General features: G+C 42.9%; 2 protein-coding genes across 3 annotated transcripts; both read left to right on the plus strand.

The window, feature by feature from the left end:
* The first annotated feature begins 92 nt into the window (after positions 1-92).
* On the plus strand, positions 93-11,976 carry gnsb (glucosamine (N-acetyl)-6-sulfatase (Sanfilippo disease IIID), b). Its single transcript, XM_036529176.1, has 15 exons — positions 93-198; positions 1,199-1,436; positions 2,415-2,474; positions 3,022-3,225; positions 3,835-3,900; positions 4,604-4,702; positions 5,705-5,872; positions 6,474-6,556; positions 7,418-7,536; positions 8,481-8,584; positions 9,102-9,203; positions 9,395-9,505; positions 10,594-10,701; positions 11,111-11,305; positions 11,612-11,976. Exons 2-14 carry the CDS (start codon positions 1,275-1,277, stop codon positions 11,261-11,263), a joined length of 1,539 nt encoding a protein of 512 aa, XP_036385069.1. The 5' UTR covers positions 93-198; positions 1,199-1,274; the 3' UTR covers positions 11,264-11,305; positions 11,612-11,976.
* Positions 11,977-14,478: 2,502 nt separating this feature from the next.
* On the plus strand, positions 14,479-19,006 carry nudcd3 (NudC domain containing 3). 2 transcript variants are annotated; one of them, XM_036529417.1, is made up of 6 exons: positions 14,479-14,868; positions 16,649-16,938; positions 17,416-17,548; positions 17,791-17,934; positions 18,382-18,570; positions 18,764-19,006. In XM_036529417.1, exons 1-6 carry the CDS (start codon positions 14,671-14,673, stop codon positions 18,872-18,874), a joined length of 1,065 nt encoding a protein of 354 aa, XP_036385310.1. In that variant the 5' UTR covers positions 14,479-14,670; the 3' UTR covers positions 18,875-19,006. The 2 variants fall into 2 exon arrangements, with proteins under 2 accessions (XP_036385310.1, XP_036385311.1); XM_036529418.1 differs by having other exon boundaries at positions 17,419-17,548.
* The last annotated feature ends 2,406 nt before the right edge of the window (positions 19,007-21,412 follow it).

The following is a 21,412-nucleotide window of genomic DNA, read 5'->3' on the forward strand; positions in this document are numbered from 1 at the left end:
GAATGTCAACTCCTACAAATGTGCAAAGGTGGCTGAAAATTTTGTTAACCGCGCGCTGCAGCTGCCTGCTAGCCGCGTCACCTGACCTGAGTCACTCAAAACAGACCCGACTGGGAAACCGGAAATATCGCATGCCAGCGCTGCTAGCTAGCTAATGTCAATGCTTTTATTTTAAGTAGAAAACGATCGTTAACACAGGTCCGTAAAATTGCCGTGGTTTTAAATTAATATAGCTAACAACCAGCCTAAATCCACTGCAGAAGATTGTAACAGTTTTCTATCTTGTGGTTCTGCGGTTGGCCAAATAGACTCACGCTAGCTAGCGAAACCCATCGGTAGCTACATTTCGAAATAGACTTCGCTAAAGTTACCTAGTTATGCTTACATACTGTAGCTAATTAACTTATTTGTCAAGCTTGTTAAGTTAGCTCGTATAGTTAGGCTGATCACAATTCAATGAAATGAACTTGACGTTTCCATAAAACATAGCTATGGCTGCTAACACCACCACAGAACAGCACATAAAAGCTATATCTAGCTCGCCACAACGCTTAATCAAAACGAGTTAATCTTGCGGTTATGACATATTTCTCTAGATATGTTACGTATTCATCTAAAGCTGCCTTAAGATATAGGTTTAAAAAATTAACTTTTTAATGCAGTCTTACAAGGACGGAACAAGGGTTTAAGAGCAAAATGTAGTCTGTTATACGGTCTCTAAATCTAGCTGATTTGATTGGTTGCTGGAATACTTTTGTAACCATTACAACGAGACAAAATAGCTAGTTAGCCAGCGTCCATCAGCAAGAGTTAGGTCATATGACTCTCAATTCAATGAAGGTTCACGCTTAAATTATAGCGAATGTAAAATCGGTCGTAATGTCGATAAATAACTAGAATGTGGCAATACGAGTGTCATTAAATTCTGGCATATAATATCTGAAGTAGCATTAGAGAAGTTCTCGTGCAATAACTGACTAGCGAGCTAAATAAGTGTTAACTATATGTTTCTTTTTTTAGGTTTAGAACTATCTAACGTTAACATATACACGATTCTGTGGTCAGGTTAAAGTCCCACTCCAAGGAAAATAGCGAGTCATATGACCATTAGCAACTGTTTTGCACTTCCTCAATCTTTGTCAGACCTCCCCTTTGAACAGATATCCGTGACTTTTGCTGTTTTCTGCCCCTCTTCAAGGTATTTTCCTATGTACAAACGCTCTCTGCAAGACGGATTAACTAGCATAGGCGACATAGAGGGCCGGTAGTTGCCAATGGCCGGAGCGGAGGCGAGAGGAAGACCAAAGGCAGGACATCGGAGCGTCGCGGTGTTGTTCCTGCTGTTCAACTGTGTGATCAGGTGTACAGAATGTGCAAAACCGAGCAACATCGTATTAATTCTAACCGACGACCAGGATGTGCTTCTCGGAGGAATGGTGAGATCTATTATCTGTTACCTATCAGTATAGCTTTGAACACACTTAAGGAAAAGGGCACAGGCGCAATATCAACTCTGGTCTTAAAAGTGCCATCTGGCCGTGTAGTTATTGGCAAGCTACTTTGAATTGATTGGTAAACGCCAGTTTCAGAGTTATTTATGATGGTCACTCGCTTGTAGTGGTTTCATTTTTACTAGTAGCTTACAGTCGTCCTCTTCTACTTATGTGCCGTCAAGCCATGCACAAAATTTATGGTGCTTGTTTTGTTGAAGCAGACGCAGTCCAGTCTCATTCTCAAAAGTGTGATAAATTCAAGCGGTTTAATCACGTCCCCCTCCTGTCCCCCCCAAGGCGAAGAACAAACATATTACTGTGCGTAGGACACGTGTCTGAATATATACAGCTGTAAGACAGGCTACATAAACAACTACTTTAATATATTTTATAATATAAATTATTTCCTATTTCAAAACAACGTAGCTACAGTGTAGCTACAGATTAATGCTTGGTTCAAACTTGTTAAATGTTGTTACACCATCACACGGGCCCTGCGCCTTGGCTAGTCGTCAGGCGCTGTGAAACAAACATACGTCAGAGAAGGGGGTGAAAGGGTGTTAAAAAATGAGTCATTTAAATATCTAATCAAACTGATGGCGTGAACATGTCAACTTCACAGTAGTTCATTTTGAGAGTTGAACGAATTGTTATTGTCTGAACTTTTCTTTCAGTATGTGTTAAGTGATAGTGGGTCGGGGCGGGATGTTCAGCGCCGTTTAGTTTGCGTTAAACAGCGCTACTTAAGCTAGTGATGCGTGATGCTCTTCCAGAAACTCCTGAAATGGAAACGGGCCACTGAGCCGAGGTGTAGGGGCTGCGGGGAACCGCTGAAGCCTCTTTCGTTTCGTTCGGTAACTGGGTGACATATGGCCTTTGTCTCTTCATTGACAACTTCTCCTTTCTTGTTCACTGCTTTAGACTCCTGTGAAGAAGGCCAAAGCCCTGATTGGTGATGCAGGTGTCTACTTCTCCAATGCCGTGAGTACATTTGTAGTTATGTGCATCAATGTCACTTCTTCTAAAACAGGGACAGACTTGGCATTCCATCTGCAAAGAGCAGATGGAATGCCAAGTTCTGGCTACCAGAAACTTCCAGATTGTTGAATCAGTATATTAATATATTGGTATATCTGAGTGCCTCCTTCCTGACTTGTATTGTGGATCCCAGTTCTGCCATTTTGTGTGTTCACTCTCAGCAGTGTTGGGCATTTTGCAAATCATTCCTCATGTCGATGTTCAGGTATTTGCTTCTGTGGACAAGTTGCTTTTCACTTTGTGCGCATGTGTTTGAGGATGGGTGGGTTATGCCAGTTGTCCAGAGGAATCGGAGGTTAACCAACTAATCCAATGATCCCCCTGTCCATGAATCCATCAATCCAGCCAGTCCATCCTAGCAGTCCATCAGTCAGTCTAACTGCAGTTTTTATAATAGTGCATTTCTCACAGTTGCATTGTGACAATGTCCTGGAGAGACCATTGTGAGTGAAGAGACCCACACGCCCCTGTCTCCATCTCTCTCCCACAGTACACAGTAACCCCCTTGTGCTGCCCCAGTCGCAGCAGCATCCTCACGGGGAAGTACCCCCACAACCATGAGGTTCGCAACAACTCCCTGGCGGGCAACTGTAGCAGCCCTGCCTGGCAGAAGGGCCCGGAAGCCCTGGCCTTCCCTGTCTACCTCAGCAAACAGCTCTACCAGACTTTCTATGGGGGGAAGTACCTCAACCAGGTGTGTCCAGCTTCCCTGCAATTTACACGGCCTAAAATATAATGTTCACCTCAAGGGTGTATTCAGTTAGCAGGTCAGAGCAGTTTTAAAAGAGGAGTGTATTTAGTGTGTTTATTTAAACAATAATGCGGTTAACTTGTTACTTTTTCTGAACTGTAAGTGTTGCTGTCTTTCAGTGCAAACACAGTTTTTCTTCCATTCTTTTTGGTCATGTCTGAACTCTACTAACTGTTTGTCAAGTAACACATGAGTTTAACCGAGAGTAAAATTTGAGAACCATTGCGGATTGTTTGCAGGCCATGTTGCTGATGATCTGCATAAAGTTGTGCATCGAACACTCCCACTCTTTAGATTAGTGCCTCTGTCCAAGTTTCTGTTTGACTGTTAGAACACTGGACATTTTTTTAAAAGTACTTCACTGACCACTGAACATTCTGCATGAACAGAAGTGCTCTCATTCTGCCTCACTCCTTCTCTTCCTCCCTCTTTCTCTCCCTCACTGCTTCTCTCTCTCACTCTCTCTCCCTTTCTTCCTCCCTGTTTCTCTCCCTTTCTGCCTCTCTATCACACTTGCTCACCCCTGATTTTCCCTCTTCTTGTTCTTCTTAGTACGGAAGAAAAGAGGCTGGAGATGTGGGCCATGTCCCTCCGGGCTGGGACCAGTGGCACGCGCTGGTGAGTCTGACTGACTCACACTCACTCAATCACCCACTCACTCACTCGCTCACTCCCAACACATTTTTTTCTTTAGTGGTTATCTGTAATTAGGAGGCTTGACATTGTCTGAGTCTGAATGCAAAGCACACAGACCCTATCTTTATTTAAACACATACATGAAAATGCACCTGTAGACCCACAGGGTAAATTGTACTGGCATGTTGCTGCTCAGCCTCTGTGAGAATATGGTATCATAGTGTGTTATTCAGGGACTGAAAAATGCTGAATGCATTTGTTGCATGGTGAGCAGACCTTGTACCAGTCAGTATCATACCAAACAAGGTAAGCAAGCTACAGATTTCATAGGGAGGATATAGACTATGCCACACTAGTATCTCACCTTATATTCTCTGAATGCAACAGAATGACACATTTCCTTTGATAACGATTAAGCCTGCAGAATTTAGTTTCCAGAGGTACAACCATGGAGCCTGTATGTGAGTCACCCTGTGCTTCTTGCTATGGATGAGAATCTACCATGGGACCAGGACCCATAAACCCTCCCCACACACACACACACATTGCCCGCACCCCCTCACCCACACCATCAGCAAGTTCCGGCTTGTGCATTACGCCTTTTTCCCACAGCAGGTGACTCATTATGTTGATCCTCTCTCAGCTCGTAGGCCGTAATGATATCTGTGTCGTGTCTGCTCTGCAGGTGGGAAATTCACAGTACTACAACTACACCCTCTCGGTGAACGGCAAAGAGGACAAACATGGGGACAGCTACGAAAAGGACTACCTCACTGACCTCATTGTGAGTCTGACTCTCTACTCCCCTACCCTAGCCCCCCAGCACCAATGAGGCTCTGCTGTTGCTGTTGTGGCACCCATATTACCTCAAGGCCAACATTTGCTTTGGGCATTGTGACTCCTCCCCCACCCAAACCCCTGGGATTGGAGTTACACGTTACTCTGAGCATGGAGAGGTGGTATTCTTGAGCATGAGGGCCTCTGGTTTGTGACCTCAGGTAGATGTTGTATTATTCTTTAGAAAAAGGCATGGGTGATATCTCCTTGAAGCAGGATAATAGTTGGGACAATCCCCCAAGTGGCTGTTGCTGTACAGTTCTGACTATAGGTAACGCATTGCTAAGAGCAGCTGTTATTTGGAGCTAGTAGTCACTGAAAAGTTTTCCACAATATTAAAATCCAGGCCTCTAGTTGGTAGACTTCGTTCATGGAGAGACTCTAGTTTCTGAGATGTTTTTTTCTTCTTCCTTGTCTTCTCCCACACACACTTAATGACTTGATGTGATCAGTTAGTCTGTTTGTGCAGTTGATCACATGTTCACTGCGGTCAGTTACTGACTAAGAGAATTATGAGATGTATAGGAATGTGGCTGTCCAGGGAAAGGGTTGACTGGTGAGTGAATCTTGCTTGGCAGAAAGAACCTGTTCCGCTCAAACCTGCTCTGTCAGCTCTTGCTTCTGCCGTAAGGAAGGATCAGTTTACGCAGTTGGGCAGTTCACATACGGTCATTCTGGTTGGCAAGGAATTATGGCAATAACCTTTTTTCACCGGGGCTGTTCAATGTACGCTCCACATTTTTTGGTTAATCACCTACAGCTCATGAGAAAATCTTATGTACCTAATCTTATCATTCCCCCCAGTCAGGACTGTAGGAGTCTCCTGTACAGAAGACACAACCTTACTTGGTCAGGCCGTCTATGTTGGTTTATTGCTGCTAGCGTCTGCCCATGTCCAAATGCTAAATGTGATCTAAAATGAAGGTAACTGCCCTCCCTCCCTCCGCAGGTGAACAAATCTCTTAGTTTCTTGGATGAGCGAAGCCCCCAGCACCCGTTTTTTATGATGCTGTCCCCTCCTGCCCCTCACTCGCCTTGGACAGCCGCACCCCAGTATGAGAATTCCTTCATCAACATGAAGGCCCCCCGTGACGGCAGTTTCAACAAACCTGGAAAGGTAATGCTCTTGAGGACAGTGGGACGCTGTGAGGCTGAGTTTGCATGTATTTCAGAGGGTTAAACCCTGACTGCAATACGAGAGAGTCAGAGAGTAAAAAGATTACAAAAAAAGAGGAAGTCATGCATCTTTGAATTGGCGCGAAAGGTGTTTATTATCAGTCCTTTACACATTAACCATTGCATCAGTGTGTCAATGATGATTAAAAAAAAAACAGTGAAACTAAAGACAATTAAAGAGATTGGTGAGAGTGCAGCCATCCTCTCCAATGTTATTCATATCTGTGGTGCAGTTGGTCAGCATCTTAGTTTTTTGGTTGTGGTCCATGGGTCCTTCCAAAGAAAAGCCTTTGTTTCCTTCCATTATCTTGCGGTGCAGTCAGCTCGATAAGTGGAAATAACTTTTTTTTTTTTAACTTGGCTCTCATCCAGTTGTAGTTAAGCATGGCTTATGGACACAAGTCATGGCACTGAAATGAGTTGGGGACTCATTTCTTCTTCTTTTTCTTCTTTTTCATTTTCTTTCCCCTCTATCTTTGCTTCCACCTAGTGGAGAGGAAGCATTAATGCAAAGGACTTTTGTAAAATATTTCTGTTTATAGGACAAGCACTGGTTGCTGCGACAGCCCCTCAACCCCATGTCCAACAGCTCCATAGACTTCCTGGACAATGCTTTTCGGAGGAGGTAAGGCAGGAAAAACTTTTTTAAAAAGAGGGCAGTCACTGGCGGGATGGGTGAAGGAGTGGTGATTTCTGAGAAGGCTGACCTTGTGGAGAGCAGTGTACTGAATCTGTATATAGACCTGGAGTTTGCTATAGCAGTCCTGTTAGGCCACAAGGCTGTGCGTAATGGAAATCATTATTTGGAACAAACTGCCCAGCACTATTCAATCCATCTCTCTGTCAAATCAAGTTTTAAGAAAGCAGTTAAGAACAGGTTGATGGATAACATTTTTTCTGAAGATGAGATATTCTTACTTCAGTAAAATGATTTTATATATAAAATATGTCTGTATATATCTGTTTACGTGTTATGCGTTCTGTGTATTTTACATTATGCATAGTGATACCAGTTTTACTCATTAATATATAAAGCAAATTAAACTTTCTCTTCCTTTTCGCATTCAGTGACACAAATATGTTCTTTATCATTTTAATGTGTGTATATTTATTTCAGGAATGCCATTTGTGTGACATGATACTGTAATCATTTTTGTTTTAATGATCAATTCAGTCAATCCAGTGTAACAAATAGTGTTTTGAAGGGAGGGCAGCAGTGTAGCATAGTGGTTAAGGAGTAGGACTTGTAACCAAAAAGGTTACGGGTTCGATTCCCCACGGGGGTGCTGTTGTTGTACCTTTGGGCCAGGTACTTAACCTACAATTGCCTCGGTAAATATTCAGCTGTATACATTGTAAAAAGCTGTAATTGATGTAAGTCACTCTGGGTAAATGCCAATAATGTAATGTCATGATTTTGTGAGAAGTGAGCATAGCCAGATGCTAAATCAGTTAGCTGACTGCAGTTCATTGACCTGGTCAATAGATGGCAGACTCTCCTGTCAGTGGATGACCTAGTGGAGAAGGTGGTGAAGAAGTTAGAGGATCTGAAAGAGCTGGACAACACTTATATCTTCTACACTTCTGACCATGGCTACCACACAGGTGGGTCCTTCTTATCATTGTTAAAGGGACACTTAACCTCAGAACAAGTCTATTTCCACATTATCAATATGAACCCTCAACGCATGTTTAGATGGCTGTCTTGAACAAGTGAAAGCATAATCATATATATTTATGGGGATGCTATTTTATTTTTATTATATATTATATATAGATTTTCAGTTCAAGTGGGTGGCAGTCCCTTCCACATTGCTGCTTTCTGTCTCTTGCAGAGATAGCAAGGTAGCTTTAGTCTAATTTTAACTTGATTGTTTGACTAATCAGTAAAAGGAGGAGGCTTTTTGGTGTTGATTCCTGCTATTGGAAAAGTTAGGAACAGCACATTCATCAAAGAAGTTACAATTGATTTATGCTGTCAGCTGTTAAACTCAGTGGGTGGTGTCGCTGTGTTCAGGTTTATGGGTCTCTGTGTGAGGTGGGAACTGCCATCACTGCGCATGCCCTTCTGTTTGCTTGGCTTGAAGCTTTCGTCTACTCCAGCATCACTCCATGGACATACAGGCATCCCCTCTCGTTACTCAGACCATGCATTGATCATCTTTAAGGCCTCATTGTTGTTCTGTGAGAAACTAAAACCCAGGGGAGGTGTTTGGTTGCACAGATCCAAGCGTTTTTTTGGCCTTTCATAAGTGGCATTGCACTTGGGCTGTACTGCCCAGCTCAGCTCTTTATTTGGATTTATTAAAAATTTTTGTCAAATTTCCAAAATACTAGAAATTCATTCCAAGCTCTAGTTAGATCCAGGATGTTAATCGAGGACAACTACCTCAAAGAACAGCCTGAGGTGCCTTTTAAGCATAACTGGTGGTTATGGTCATAATTTATTTTCCGTTTGGCCTTAGGAGACCTATTGCTCTCTGGTATTTTAATCTGAATCATTTCATCAGTGTTTTAAGAGCAGTGTTAATACCCCTCCCTCTCTGCAGGCCAGTTTTCCCTACCCATTGACAAGAGGCAGCTGTACGAGTTTGATATCCGCGTGCCCCTCATGGTGCGCGGCCCTGGAATCAAGCCCAACCAGACCCTGCAGGTAAGAGTCTGGGCCCCAAGACCACTGCTGCTGGGACCCTGCCAATGGCGCATTTTGTCACTTATCCACTGAGGGCCATAGCACCAGCAACTATGGACTAGGACCAGTAGCCATTAGCTTAGACACAAACCCGTGAAGCACCTGTTTTTAAAGATCTGGTCCCTGACATCACCCTAGATCCCTATCAAAAAGATTGAACGCTTGTTGTGGCAACATGGCTGAGTGGGAGTTAGCTGTGTGTTTGTTTTTGCTGCTGTACTTTTCGTGGTATGTGCAACATCTTCAAATAGCTTTAAAAAATTTCCAATTGTAATAAAGGTAACAAAAAGTGCAGCACGTTGCTGATAACTGCCATCTTGTTATCTTCTCTTGGCCCTTGGGCCTCTAGTGAGCAGGTACTACTCTATCGACTTTTTACTGAGTTAAAAGGCCAGTTGATGAGCAGTTGTCTGTTTGTCTGTCTGTCCCCCCCCCTCATCTTTCTCTCTTTCTTTTTCTTCATCTGTCTCTCTCTCAGGCCCCAGTGCTGAACATAGACCTGGGTCCCACCTTCCTGGACATCGCTGGAGTCAACCTGTCCGAGGTGAACATGGACGGACAATCCTTCCTGCCACAGATGGTGAGCATTCAGCATAGGATGTGCAGGCAGGGAAGAAGAACCCTGGGCTGGCCTGCAGTGAGACTGTTAAATCATGCTAGCCTCTGTGTACGTGAGTGTATGCATGCACGTGTGTGTCTAAGACTACGTTAATGTGCGTGCAGTGAGATATTGCTGTCCCCTGGATTGTCCCTTCCTTTTGTCCCCCACAGGCCCCATCTTTGCGTAATGGCACCTCTCGTCCCTACTTCCTGGTTGAGTATACGGGAGAAGGCCACTCCGCCCCTGATCCTGCCTGCCCTAAACTGGGCCCAGGCCTGTCTGTGAGTGCAGCGCCCCCAGCCTTCTCCCATTTACCCCCACTTCTGTGTTTCCTTTGTGCCCATTATGTGCCCATATGTGTCAAGATTGCTGGCCAAGTCTTGTTCTGCACCACAGTATCTCTACTCACAGCTGTAGTGTGGAGTAAAAATCTCTGCTTCTTTCTGTATTATTTCTGTCCTGTCCCTTTGGCAGACTCTAAATCAGATTCAGATTTCCCCATTGGCCGAACGTCAGCCATTGTTCCTTTCTGACATGAGTAGGTATTACTAATTGACTGCAGATAGAGTAGAAATTCGCAATGAATTTGAATTCTCTGTGTCAAATACAAAGGGGGGATCTAAAACACTCCGGAGTTCAACAAAGTGAGTTAGGCATCAAAACCCCCAGCTGTTCAAGACACATGAACTGAAAAGAGAAGGATGAAAGTTTGTTGTAAGAAATTCAATGTCAAAGTAAAGTCAAGCCTCTTCATCTACTTTTCTGGGTAGGATGTAGATTTTTAAATAATGTGTGCATACTCCATAGGCAGATATTCAAATAAACCACAGAAAAAGTTACAGGGTCTTCCACCCACATGTAGTGGCTCAAACTGACTGCCTTCATCACAGTTTAGCACAAGGAGTGCTAATAGGTGTTTTTCAACATGTTTCAAATTAAATTAGCATCGCCTGTTACATGAATTTTAAATGCTGTCACCTTAAATGTAAGTATTGGCCTGAGTGACGTATAACCCATGTGTGCAAAATACAGGAAGTTTTGGAACTGCAAGAACACAGCTCTGCAGAATCTTATCCACCTTTTCTGGGCAAATATTAGCATTTAATAGCGACACTATTTGATCCTGGGTTGTGTTTAATAGCTGTATTGTATAGTGCCTGCCATGCAACACTTTACCAGCTCAGAGAGCTTTCCATACCAGAATGTGTATATTTTTATCAAACTTCTAGTGTGAGATATATCTACAGTGAGTAAATTATGACAGGAGATTGTTTCTCTCTCATTTTTTCCCTCTCATTTGCTGACGGTGTTTCACACTGGAATGACTCTCTATTTTTCCTCTTTCTCTCTCTCCCATGGGTCACTGCAGCAATGCTTTCCAGACTGTGTGTGTGAAGATGCCTTCAACAACACTTATGCCTGCGTCCGCACCCTGACTGGCTACAATATGCAGTACTGTGAGTTTGCTGACAGTGAGGTGAGCCCTCCAGACTTTTTCCTCAGTGTTGAGAATTATCAACAGAACTCTGCATGCGTGAATAGGGCTTATGTAAGCCTGTACTGTAGTGTATCAGTGAAATATGCACCACTGCGCAGCAGTGTGCTCACTGGATAGAGAGTGCTGCTGACCAAATGAGATCTGTTGCTATAGCCACCTCCAGTTTACGATGTTGAGACAAGTTTTTGGAGCCTGCTTTGTTTTTTTTATTGCATTGTTCAATGGACACCAGAACATAACTATGTTAGTAATCACTTTTCTGTAAAGGCAGTACAGGCTGACAGAATGTGCTACTTAATTTGGAAGTGTACATTATAAAAATTATTTGGTTACGGCAAAAATATTTGCTGCCAGTTTTATCTTGCACCTTTTTTACTTTCTCTTTCAGTCCTTTGTGGAGGTCTACAACTTGACCTCTGACCCTCATCAGCTGGAGAACATTGTCAAGAAGGTTGACCCTGCCCTCCTGCAGACCATGAACCAAAGACTGATCAAACTGCAGTCATGTGAGGGAAGCAGCTGCAGGGACACAAAGTATTAGCCAATCGCAGCAGGGTGGGCAGGACCTCAACCCTGTTCTAAGGTACAGATTTATTCTGCTGTGTGATAGTGATCTTGCACACGGAAGGGGGCTGGACAAAACTTGTACCTACTGGCAGTTTTACAGTATTAGAAAAAGTGATACTGTCCTCTGCATTTGAGCTGGTCAGAATACTTAGTTCATAACTTCATCTGCTGATACCATGGGATTTATGGTAAGATCGTAGTTGGGTGAATATTTTTTCATTCAGTGTTGCCTTTGTTTTAGTGATCATTCACATGCACCTGTCTGTGTTCTGTTCTGTTGACAACGAGACAGGGAGCTGATAAACTAATTTTGCTTTTTCAGATTGTTGAGCACTTTGAATGGGAGTGAAGGATGCATCAACCGACTCCTTTTGAATGTGAACCAAAACCCTTCATGAGCCTTTTTCTCTGTTTCGTTTTTGTTGGCCATTTGTGTGCCAAAGTCCGCCTATGCACCTCAAGAGTGATTTGTATCACCCAAAGTTTAAATGAAAGGATGCATGTCAACTGAGACTAACATAACAGTTGTATTATTATGGTGCCCATACAAAATACTGATACTAAATGGGAGTGTTTCAGTGTCTAGTCCTTATTAAGATTCATCATGGCCTTCATTCAGCATTTTTTGACTTCAGTAAGCAATGTTGAATTCAAAACCTTATGGTAGGAATATTCCTACACTTGTTTGGTTTGTTTGAATGTTGTATGTTTGATCGTTGTTTTAAAAAATATATATATTTGTCCTAATTAAAAGGACCAGAGAGACAGAAGGGAAAAATAAAACAAATTTGCAAACCATGGGAATAATGCTGGTGGTAAACTGTGCCTTGTACTGTTGCTCTGGGCCTTTGCACTGATGCAAAGATTTTTGATTTTATGTCTTTGTACTATGTTTATATAGTTGCATTTGAAAATCAATAAAACAGAAATAATCAGAAAGTCTGTCAGTGTGTTCATTTCATAGAGTGACTGACAGTTGTTGTTTACTGAATTATGGATTATGTAATATTCAGGCCCATGTCTGGCCAGAAATAACTTGTATGGGTGTGAGATTGAAGGTCAGGGTGCAGGGGTTTATTGTCAGCTGGGGGGTTATGGGACAAGTTGTAGAAGAGAGATAGTAATAGTCTGATATTTAGCTTCTAAGTCTGATATGTCTGTCTGATCCTCTCACCTTTTATTCTGTTTCCTCTGCTTCACTGTTCTGGGGGTAATTGTCCCTTTTTGTTGCATTGATACACAGAGCCAACCATCTCTGTCACTGGGGTGTGTGCAGCTGTCTACACATATATATTTTAGTTTAAGCAAAATTTCAATCTGCCCTTAAAGGGATACCATCTAACACATGATGTGGCATGCTTGTTTATAAATTAACCTGTTCAGCAAGTTGCTTAATGCACACGAGCATGTATAAATCACAACATGAATTATGTTTTTTATTGGTGCAGTAATTTTTATAATTTTTGTATAATTGTATATGATGGTGTAATTAGCACCATCGTTCCATGTTGATTGCCTTCTATGATTGCTTATTTATACAAGACAGCTGTTCGCAGCATGGGTGTTTTTTTTTTTTTTTTTTTACTTTATATACTAATTTATTCTGGCTTCACCGCAACTTTAAAATCCTAATAAGAGTATTGGGGATTTCACTGGCAGGTGACAGGGTTTACTAATGTGCCCACGCATTGGCTTCATAAAATACAGCCTTTCACTATATGAACAAAGTAGCACACGTCGCCAAAAATGTCCCACTTTGGTAAAAAGCAAAGAAGCATTTGGTTTATGGTCACTAGCGTATTAATCACGTGAGGGGATTTTGTTTTGAAACCAAGGACTGTAACGGAAGAAATTTTATTTTTGTCAGTGCGGAGTAATCATTCATATTTACACATAGGCAGTATCATTTGGTCCTGGAACAAGATCTGTGGGTTTCCTGTAGCAGGGAAAAACTCAACCAGGTTCTATGTGAACAGACTCCTTTATCCTCCCTGGGCTCCAGCACAGATCTCGTTAGTGCTGCAGACAGGGAACAACTGAGTTCTTGTGTATTAGATGTGAGACTTGCAGTCTGCAAGCACACTCAAGATGGGAGATAGTATAGATCTCCAGGGATTTAATATTACTTTACCAGCACTGTCATATAATGTTGTACGCTCAATTTTATGCAACAGGTAGTTAACTTGCAAAGCTATATATACTTGCACACTTTGAACACTACGCTACGCTGAGGTTGGAGCGGAGTCATGACGCTCTCTTAATAGGAAAACAATGGCAAAGCGAGCATTGGGAGATTTTGATTTTGTATAAGCACCTTTACGCAAACACACTCTGGGAGGCATGAGCTGTAGCCCAATTTTGAGACACTAATACAAGACAGATGTTCATTGCATTTTCCTAATGTGGTTTGTGTTGCGTTGGGTTGCCCCCAGGTCACCATTTGCCCTCTGACCTGTCTGTATCCTTTGGCCACCAATAGGGCCAAGGATAGGGACAACATAAAAGTAGTGGTGACCTCCCCCACCTCAGTACTGCACCAATACCTGTGGGTTAAAAACTGAGGAGACCAAGCCCTTGGGGACCGAGTAGCCTATTGTGTTGTTGTTGTTGGTGCGTCTGTGCCTAAGAAAGTACTACGCCTGAGTTCAACTGGTTGCATTACAATTGTCTGTAGAGAGAGAAGGGTGATGTGCATTGTTGTTCAGTGTAACTTGTGTGTGCACGGTAGTTATGATCGTGCTCGTTTGCAATTTGTACTGAAACGAAGTGTTTGTTTGTGTAAAGATGCTTACACATAAGTAGCTTCAAAATCTCCCAACGCTCGCTTTGCCATTGTTTTCCTATTAAGAGAGCGTCATGCCTCCGTTCCGACCTCAGTGTAGTGTAGTGTTCAAACAGCACCACCTGGATTTGTTTTCAGCTGAGTACTGACAAGGAGCCGAGTAGAATTATCCAGAAAAAAACATTAAATATATACTGGTTTCTGTCAATCGTCGCTTTTCCTGCTCTATTACTATATTCTATGTATTAAATATATGTTTAAAGAAAATACACCTATATTTCATATGGGTAATGTTAATCACAGTGAAAACATACAGTATGTGACTCTCTGGATGCTCTTCGCTTTGTTTTTGCCCTAGGAACTCTATGTTGCGCGCTGCTCTCGTTTCCACACGGACAGGTCCCGGATCAGGGAAAAACAACTATCAGGTGCGAAAAGAGCGAGGGTTGGTAACGTTAGTTAGCTGGCCAGTTAACGAGCGGCCGATTTTGTAACAGTTAATTACACAACACTACCGAGATACCCACTGAAATACAAAACGCTGAAGGTTTCTGAGGGCGAAAGACACCGAGATAATTTTGTAGGATCACGCGTCTACAATGTCGTCTCCTGTTGAAATGACCGAGTTGTATGACAACGCGTTGCTGGGCATCCTGCAGCATGTTGGAAACATACAGAACTTTCTCCAGGTTTATTTTGGTTTCCTGTACCGAAAGACAGACTTCTATCGCCTGCTGTCCAGCCCCAACGATCGAATGGGTTTCCCCCCGGGAGTGGCAGAGAAAATGGTCCTCAAGGTAACGTAGCATTGGCACACATATATATAAAAAAACAAGCAGCACGTTTTTATGCTAGCCTTTCTCGTCAAGAGCATGCATTAACTAGCGAGCTAGGCAGTCACACATTAAATTAGTTAATTGGCTGGTTACTGTATTTCAGTTCACTTGCTACGTTTAACAACCGTTATTTGTAGCTAGCCAGCTGCACCTCTAGTTTAAGCTCATGTTGCTAGACAGTTGCATAAACTAGCTAACTTCAGCCGTCTTTGAATCCGACAAATCAAGTTGTATCAGCTGGAGAATCTTCATGTGTTATAGTTAGATAGTGAGTTACATATTCAGTCAGACAGTCTGTTAGCTAGGTAGTCTATTATATCGAAGTTAGCCAGTAGACTGTTTAGTAACGTTATCTTTTAAATTAAGCAATCGAATTCCTGGCTGAAATGTAGTTCAGTATTTATTGCTTTTGATGCAATCAAAGTTTACTGTAGCAGTGACAAGTTTTGTCGCTGGTCAAGTTATGAAGGTTGTATATGTAATGGTTTACCCTAGCAATGACAGCACAAATACTGTATAACAATTGATTAAACTATGCAATTTAATTCATATGTACAAAAAAAAAAAAAAAAAAAATCTGCGGCATATCATGATTTTTACTCTTGTCACAGAAATATGTTTTAGTTCATAATTTTGGACAATAATGTTTTCTACGTCACATGCTGTAATATGAAACAAATTTGTTTGTTTGACAAATTCTGTATCTCACTGAACAATTGCTGCTATTATTACTGTTATTACCATTACTCCACATCAGGGCATTATTACTCCATACCAGGGCATTGCTGCAATTTGAGACTGATACATTTTGCACTTTAAGACTTTCACTGGACAATGCTGCTTCTCATTGAACAATTTTTGCTGCTATGACCACTACTGTCTGTTTATCATTTAGATTTTTTAAAAGTCTTATTCCTTTCCTCACACTCTGTAACTTTATACTCATATTTATATATTTATTTAGTTGTTTTATCTTTAATGGTGTGTTATTGTCTGTTTCTTCTTTGGTCTTATTATTGCTTCTTCCTGATTTTATTATTATTATTGCTATTACTGAACTGGGAACTGAGTACCTTATTTTGTTCCCTGTCATGTACAACATGTCCTGGAATGACAATAAAACATCCTTTATCCTTTATTCTTTATGAAGTTATAGGCTCATTGGCTGTGACAAGTGGAAGCAACCAGTCAAACGGTGCTATGCCTTACTCCTTTACAGATAGAGGCTTGATGTGATGACAGTTGATAGTTTTACCACTGTGCACTGAAAAGGGCAGCAAGCTTGTCTTGTACATTTATTTGCATAGTAGCCATTGACTTCCAGTTTAGATATTTAACGATACCACTGAAATGGTTAAAATGTATGTACCTTACCTCAAGACCACAATAACAGAAGCCTACCTGGAAACTGAACTTGCACCTGCTCCTAAGATCCTTAACCACTATACTGAAGATCTTTATATGAGCAAGTGTTTTTGGATGATCATGTTTCAAAATGATAATCCAGCCTGATCCATTTGAGACACCCCCCCCCCCCCCCCCAAAAAAAAAAGGATTGTCACAACCCTTACTGGAATACACAGGTAATTCTGGGTTTGTTTTGAAGCCAACAGATTGAGCTTGTCAGATGAATCCCGCCTTGTTTTCATTTCTCAGGGAACAGTTTTGTCTGTACTTGTTTCCATATCATTATATGCTGTATGCAGTGTAACTGTAATGCTGCGCCTACCTTTCTCTCCAGACCTTCAAGTTGTTCGAGAGGGTGGCAGCGCAGGACAGAGAGAGGGCTGCACAGGAAGCAGAGCTGAGAGAGAGAGCGAGGACCGCTCCCCCCGCATTGCAAGAGGTGGTGGTGGAGTCAGAGGAGGAGGCATCAGCAGTACAGGGAAAGGAGGCGGAGACTGCGGAAGCCACGCCCGCTGCGGCTGAACAAGCACCACCTTCAAACCCAGAGCCTGTTAGCAATGAGGCTGGCGAACCAACAGAAACGGGTCCAACCGAGTCGAGCGCAGGCACAGCCGCTGCGGCATCGTGAGTGTTGCTCCACAGTTATGTGAACTCTGAAATGGGCAGAGCCATCTTGCATTACCGGTGACACACTGATTTCAAACAGTCATGGGGTTTTGTTCCAAAAAAAGAAACTTTTTTATTGGTTCAGACAAGTCGGTGATTGACAGCACATGGTACCTTAACTCATCACACAGTTCATGACGCCTTACTTCCTCATGCTAAATTACATGGCAGCCAGGAGTCGTCAGTGGCCCACCTTTGACCTTTGAAAGGAGTGCTTTAGCCAGGAAAAATGATGAGTGGAAAATGCATAAAAAGAATCGCTGATTAGAGAGCTGACCTCCCCTTATTCTCCTTGTGGATCATCATTTTTGTCATACAATTGATTAGTTACCAGGCCTTGCAGAGATTAAAATGTGCCATTTCATCATACTTCTATTCAAACTAAAAGTTGGTGTTTCATTCAAGTGCTTATGTAGTACGTTATGGTTTTGCCAGTAGGCAGGATCAGTTCCAGACGAACCCAGACAGCTACAATGGTGCTGTCAGAGACAACTACAGCTGGTCTCAGGATTACACCGACGTGGAGGTCCGCATCCACGTCCCCACCCACGTTCGCAGGGGCAAGCAGGTAATCCCAGAATGAGAACCACTGGCCGCTCTGTGATTCTGTGTGATTCTGTGTATTGATCGTTTTTCTCCCCTTTTTGGCCATTTTTTGAAAGTTTGCATTGAATTTGTTCCAAGAAGCACAGAGTGTGTTTCAGCCGTGTAAAGGATGAGTCATGAAGTAGTCGAGCAGAGCTATGACTGTATTAAACAGTATGCGGATTGAGTCAGCTGTGAGCTTTGGCCATGCGTGTCGTGTGTCAGGTGGCAGTGAGCCTGCAGGCCGGCAGCGTGCGCGTGGCAGTGAGAGAGGGGGCGGCGGAGACGGTCCTGATGGAGGGAGAGCTCACCCACAAGATCAACACCGAAAACTCCCTCTGGAGTCTGGAGCCTGGACGCTGTGTGCTGGTGAGTCCCCCGCACCTCACGCTCGAGAGACCGTGTTGCTGCGTGTTCAAGGAAGACGCACCGTGTGCCCTGTATGCCAGGGACCTTCATACTACACTCATGCCGCACGCAGGACAAGCCACTGCCTGTTTGAGAAATACTGTCACCCACTACACACTTTTCGCCCCAGACACCCTCACACTCCACCAGCACAATGCATCAGACTGTGTCACATCACTCACTCTGTACAAAAGAGACGTGTGCACTCTGCTGTCACCACAAAGGAGAGCCCATCACACATCACATGCGCTACACACAACTACGACTTGTTACTCTCCCCCACGCACGCTTGACACCACACACCACTGAATCCTGTGAGCCACACCAACCTGCCCAGATTAGGTGGAGCCATGTTTCCCTGGCGATCAGAAGTTTTAAATGACTGCATGTCCCCTGCTCCCCCGTCAGCTATCCCTCAGTAAGAGCGGGGAGGTGTGGTGGACCGCCGTCCTGAAGGGTGAAGCGGAGATCGACGTGAACCAGATCAACAGGGAGCGCTCCATGGCCACCGTGGACGAGGAGGAGCACGCCGTGCTGGACCGCCTCAACTTCGACTACCAGCAGAAGCTGCAGGGCCGGCCGCAGAGCCACGAGATGGTGAGACGAGGGAACGTGGGTGTGTGAGTGCGCGAGTGTGTCTGCGTGTGTGTATGCTTGTTTGTGTTTGTGCTTGTGATTGCACTTGTGTGCATGTCATTTGCCTTTGTAGTTGAAGAGTGAGTCAGGTCTGAGCTCGAATATGTGGGCAGAAGTTGACTGCTGACTGGCTTCCTGTCTGCGTGTTTTTCAGAAGGTGCACGAGATGCTGAAGAAGGGCTGGGATGCAGAGGGCTCCCCCTTCAAGGGACAGATGTTTGACCCGTCCATGTTTGACATCCAGCCCAGTGCTGTGCAGTTTTGAGTGTGAGCAGCGGTGGAAATAACTGATAACCACTTGTCACCAGGCACACAGGGAGGGGCATTCGTATACACACTCAAACACGCACACACACACACGAACATACCCGCACACATATGCACACACAGATGTACTCATTCACACAGACACACACATATACTAATGCACACACATCACCCACCTCAAACAGACACACACAAACACGCACATACACAAGTGCTGGTTTTCTGCTGCTCATCGTGTTGGGCAGGGGTCAAATGCATAGCTGTGATTGCCGTGCCAGTGAAGCACAGAAGTGACACTGTAAAGGACCGAATGCCATAAATGCAGTTCGATGCTGAACAGGCCGCAGGTGTGTTATAATATGTTCCTGAACGGTTGTCTAAGGAAATGGAGTGCAGACTGCTGTTGGTTGCTTTTTTTTGGTGTTGTGTTTGAATTTGTGTTTTAGTTTGTGGGCTGACAGAGGTTAGAGACCGTACAATCTCTTCTGAATTCAGGAACTGTGTTCAGGAGCAGATTCCCTCTGCGTCTTTCCTTTTGTAGGCTTCTCCAGTTCAGTGGCTTTTTTACTGAGATGCAGTGGACTGGAGCTGCTATCACTGAAAACGTCACTGAAAACCCAAGGTAGACTCTCTGTCACTGAGGGGAGATGGTTTTCGCTTGTCCCCCGGGAATGCATTTCAATTGCTGTTAAAACACAGCATCCTCCGCGAATTGAGTTTTGCTGAGACTGTCGTGGTTTCTTCAGCTTTTGCAAGTGAACACGCAACATCCTTATTTAAGTATGTCTTCAGATTTTGAGTGGCATATTTATTCACAAGAATATGCGTTAGCCAAGAATTCACATTTTCATTACAAGCAATTCTTTAGCAGTTGTTTTTTTTCATGAGTAAATTGTATGGCTAATGTTCCGCACATTCAAGTTCAGATGGTGGCTTTATTCTAGTTACAAGTGCAACAGCTCAGTTAACTGAAAGGTTTGTCTTTAATTTTTGCCTGCCTATAAATTAATAAAAATACATTAAAGTACCTTGTGGTATTGCCTTATTTATCAGAGGGTGCCTAATGGGAACGATGTGTGGATTAGCTGGGTAATAAAGAAAAAGGTTGTATCCTCTCTTGCACTCTAATTTTCATCTTTTGCATGGACTATTATTATGCAGAGGTGGGCACCCCAGCTTCAGAAAGTAAAAGTCCTGCCACGTATTTGTTCCACCCATGCACTACACCAGCTGAATTTAATTAGCACACCTCTTCAGCCAGGTAGAGGAGCTAATTAGTGAAATCACCTTGTTAAGTGAATGGCTAGAACAAATACGTGGTAAGACTTTTACTTTCTGAAGCCGGGGTGTCCACCTCTGTTATTATATATCTGGTGCAATTTGTGTCTCCTTTCATTTACACGAATAATTTAAATGATTCATGAATAAGTGATATTTGTGAATCATCAAATTTCACAGATCTCCAGAGTCAGTATAATGAGGTGTGATTGCACGCTATTTTTGTAGAAACGTTTTGCATAACAATTGGTTTATAGCAATGCATACATTTTTGTCATTTATTACCATCTTAATTTGTGTTTGGGTTAGAAGTATCCATAAGATGAAATGTAATCATCGTTGTAAAAATGAATGCATAAGTTCAACGTTATATGGCAGCTACACAGAAAAATTTTGTGATTTTAGCAAAGTTTCTTCGATTTTTCGCTTCACTTGATTTCGGGAGTTGCCATAATGTCGATCATTTAGCTCATGACTCCACTAGAGGGCAGTGTACATTCACGTATGATTGACACCATGGCTTTTGTATTACCCTGAGCAAGAACGATGACAAATGACTGACTGATGCGTGCTTTTTTGGTTGTTCGTGAAGAATGTAAAATGCTTAACACTGTTGCACAAATCCTTTTGATACGACCAATTTGAATGTCATTGGACTTTGAGCTGTTGTCCTTTACCTTTCTCTCTTAGAAAGAGGTATAGTTTGCAAGTCGCTTTTGAGCCCTGTTAATATCCCTTCTCTCGTAGTAGCATCCCCGTCCCATTTAAAGTACATAATGTTCTTTTGGGGTCTGGAACAGTTAAATGAACCCGCTTAATATCGCAGCACGTGTAATATTACCAGCTGCTTAATCTGACATGATATTGAAAAAGAATGGGGCTACACTTCCCAGAAACACTAGGAAAGGCACCCACCTGGATGCCAATATTTATTGTGATCCATGTTTAACAGGTGATAGGTAGGATTTTGCAGAAGTAATCTAATTTTATTACAGTATATAAAATAAGTCGAATACGTGTTTGTTTTGTGTCGTGTTTGGGTGGGGTCTGTCTTTTCGCCAATCTGCAGTTTCAGAAAACTAAAAAAAACAATCACACTGCGTTCCAGATGGTCTGCAATGCAGGGTGGTCAGATTTCTGTTCATAATTCAGGCATGGCGTCCATAAAATAACACAGTTCAAGCCTAGGGCGTCTGTATTTGAGCCGATTGCCTTTAATTAGTATATTAGCTATACGACGTCACTTTACCTAAGCCTT

This window comes from Megalops cyprinoides, chromosome 5 (assembly GCF_013368585.1).
Source record: "Megalops cyprinoides isolate fMegCyp1 chromosome 5, fMegCyp1.pri, whole genome shotgun sequence".
In the NCBI taxonomy this organism is placed as follows: domain Eukaryota; kingdom Metazoa; phylum Chordata; class Actinopteri; order Elopiformes; family Megalopidae; genus Megalops; species Megalops cyprinoides.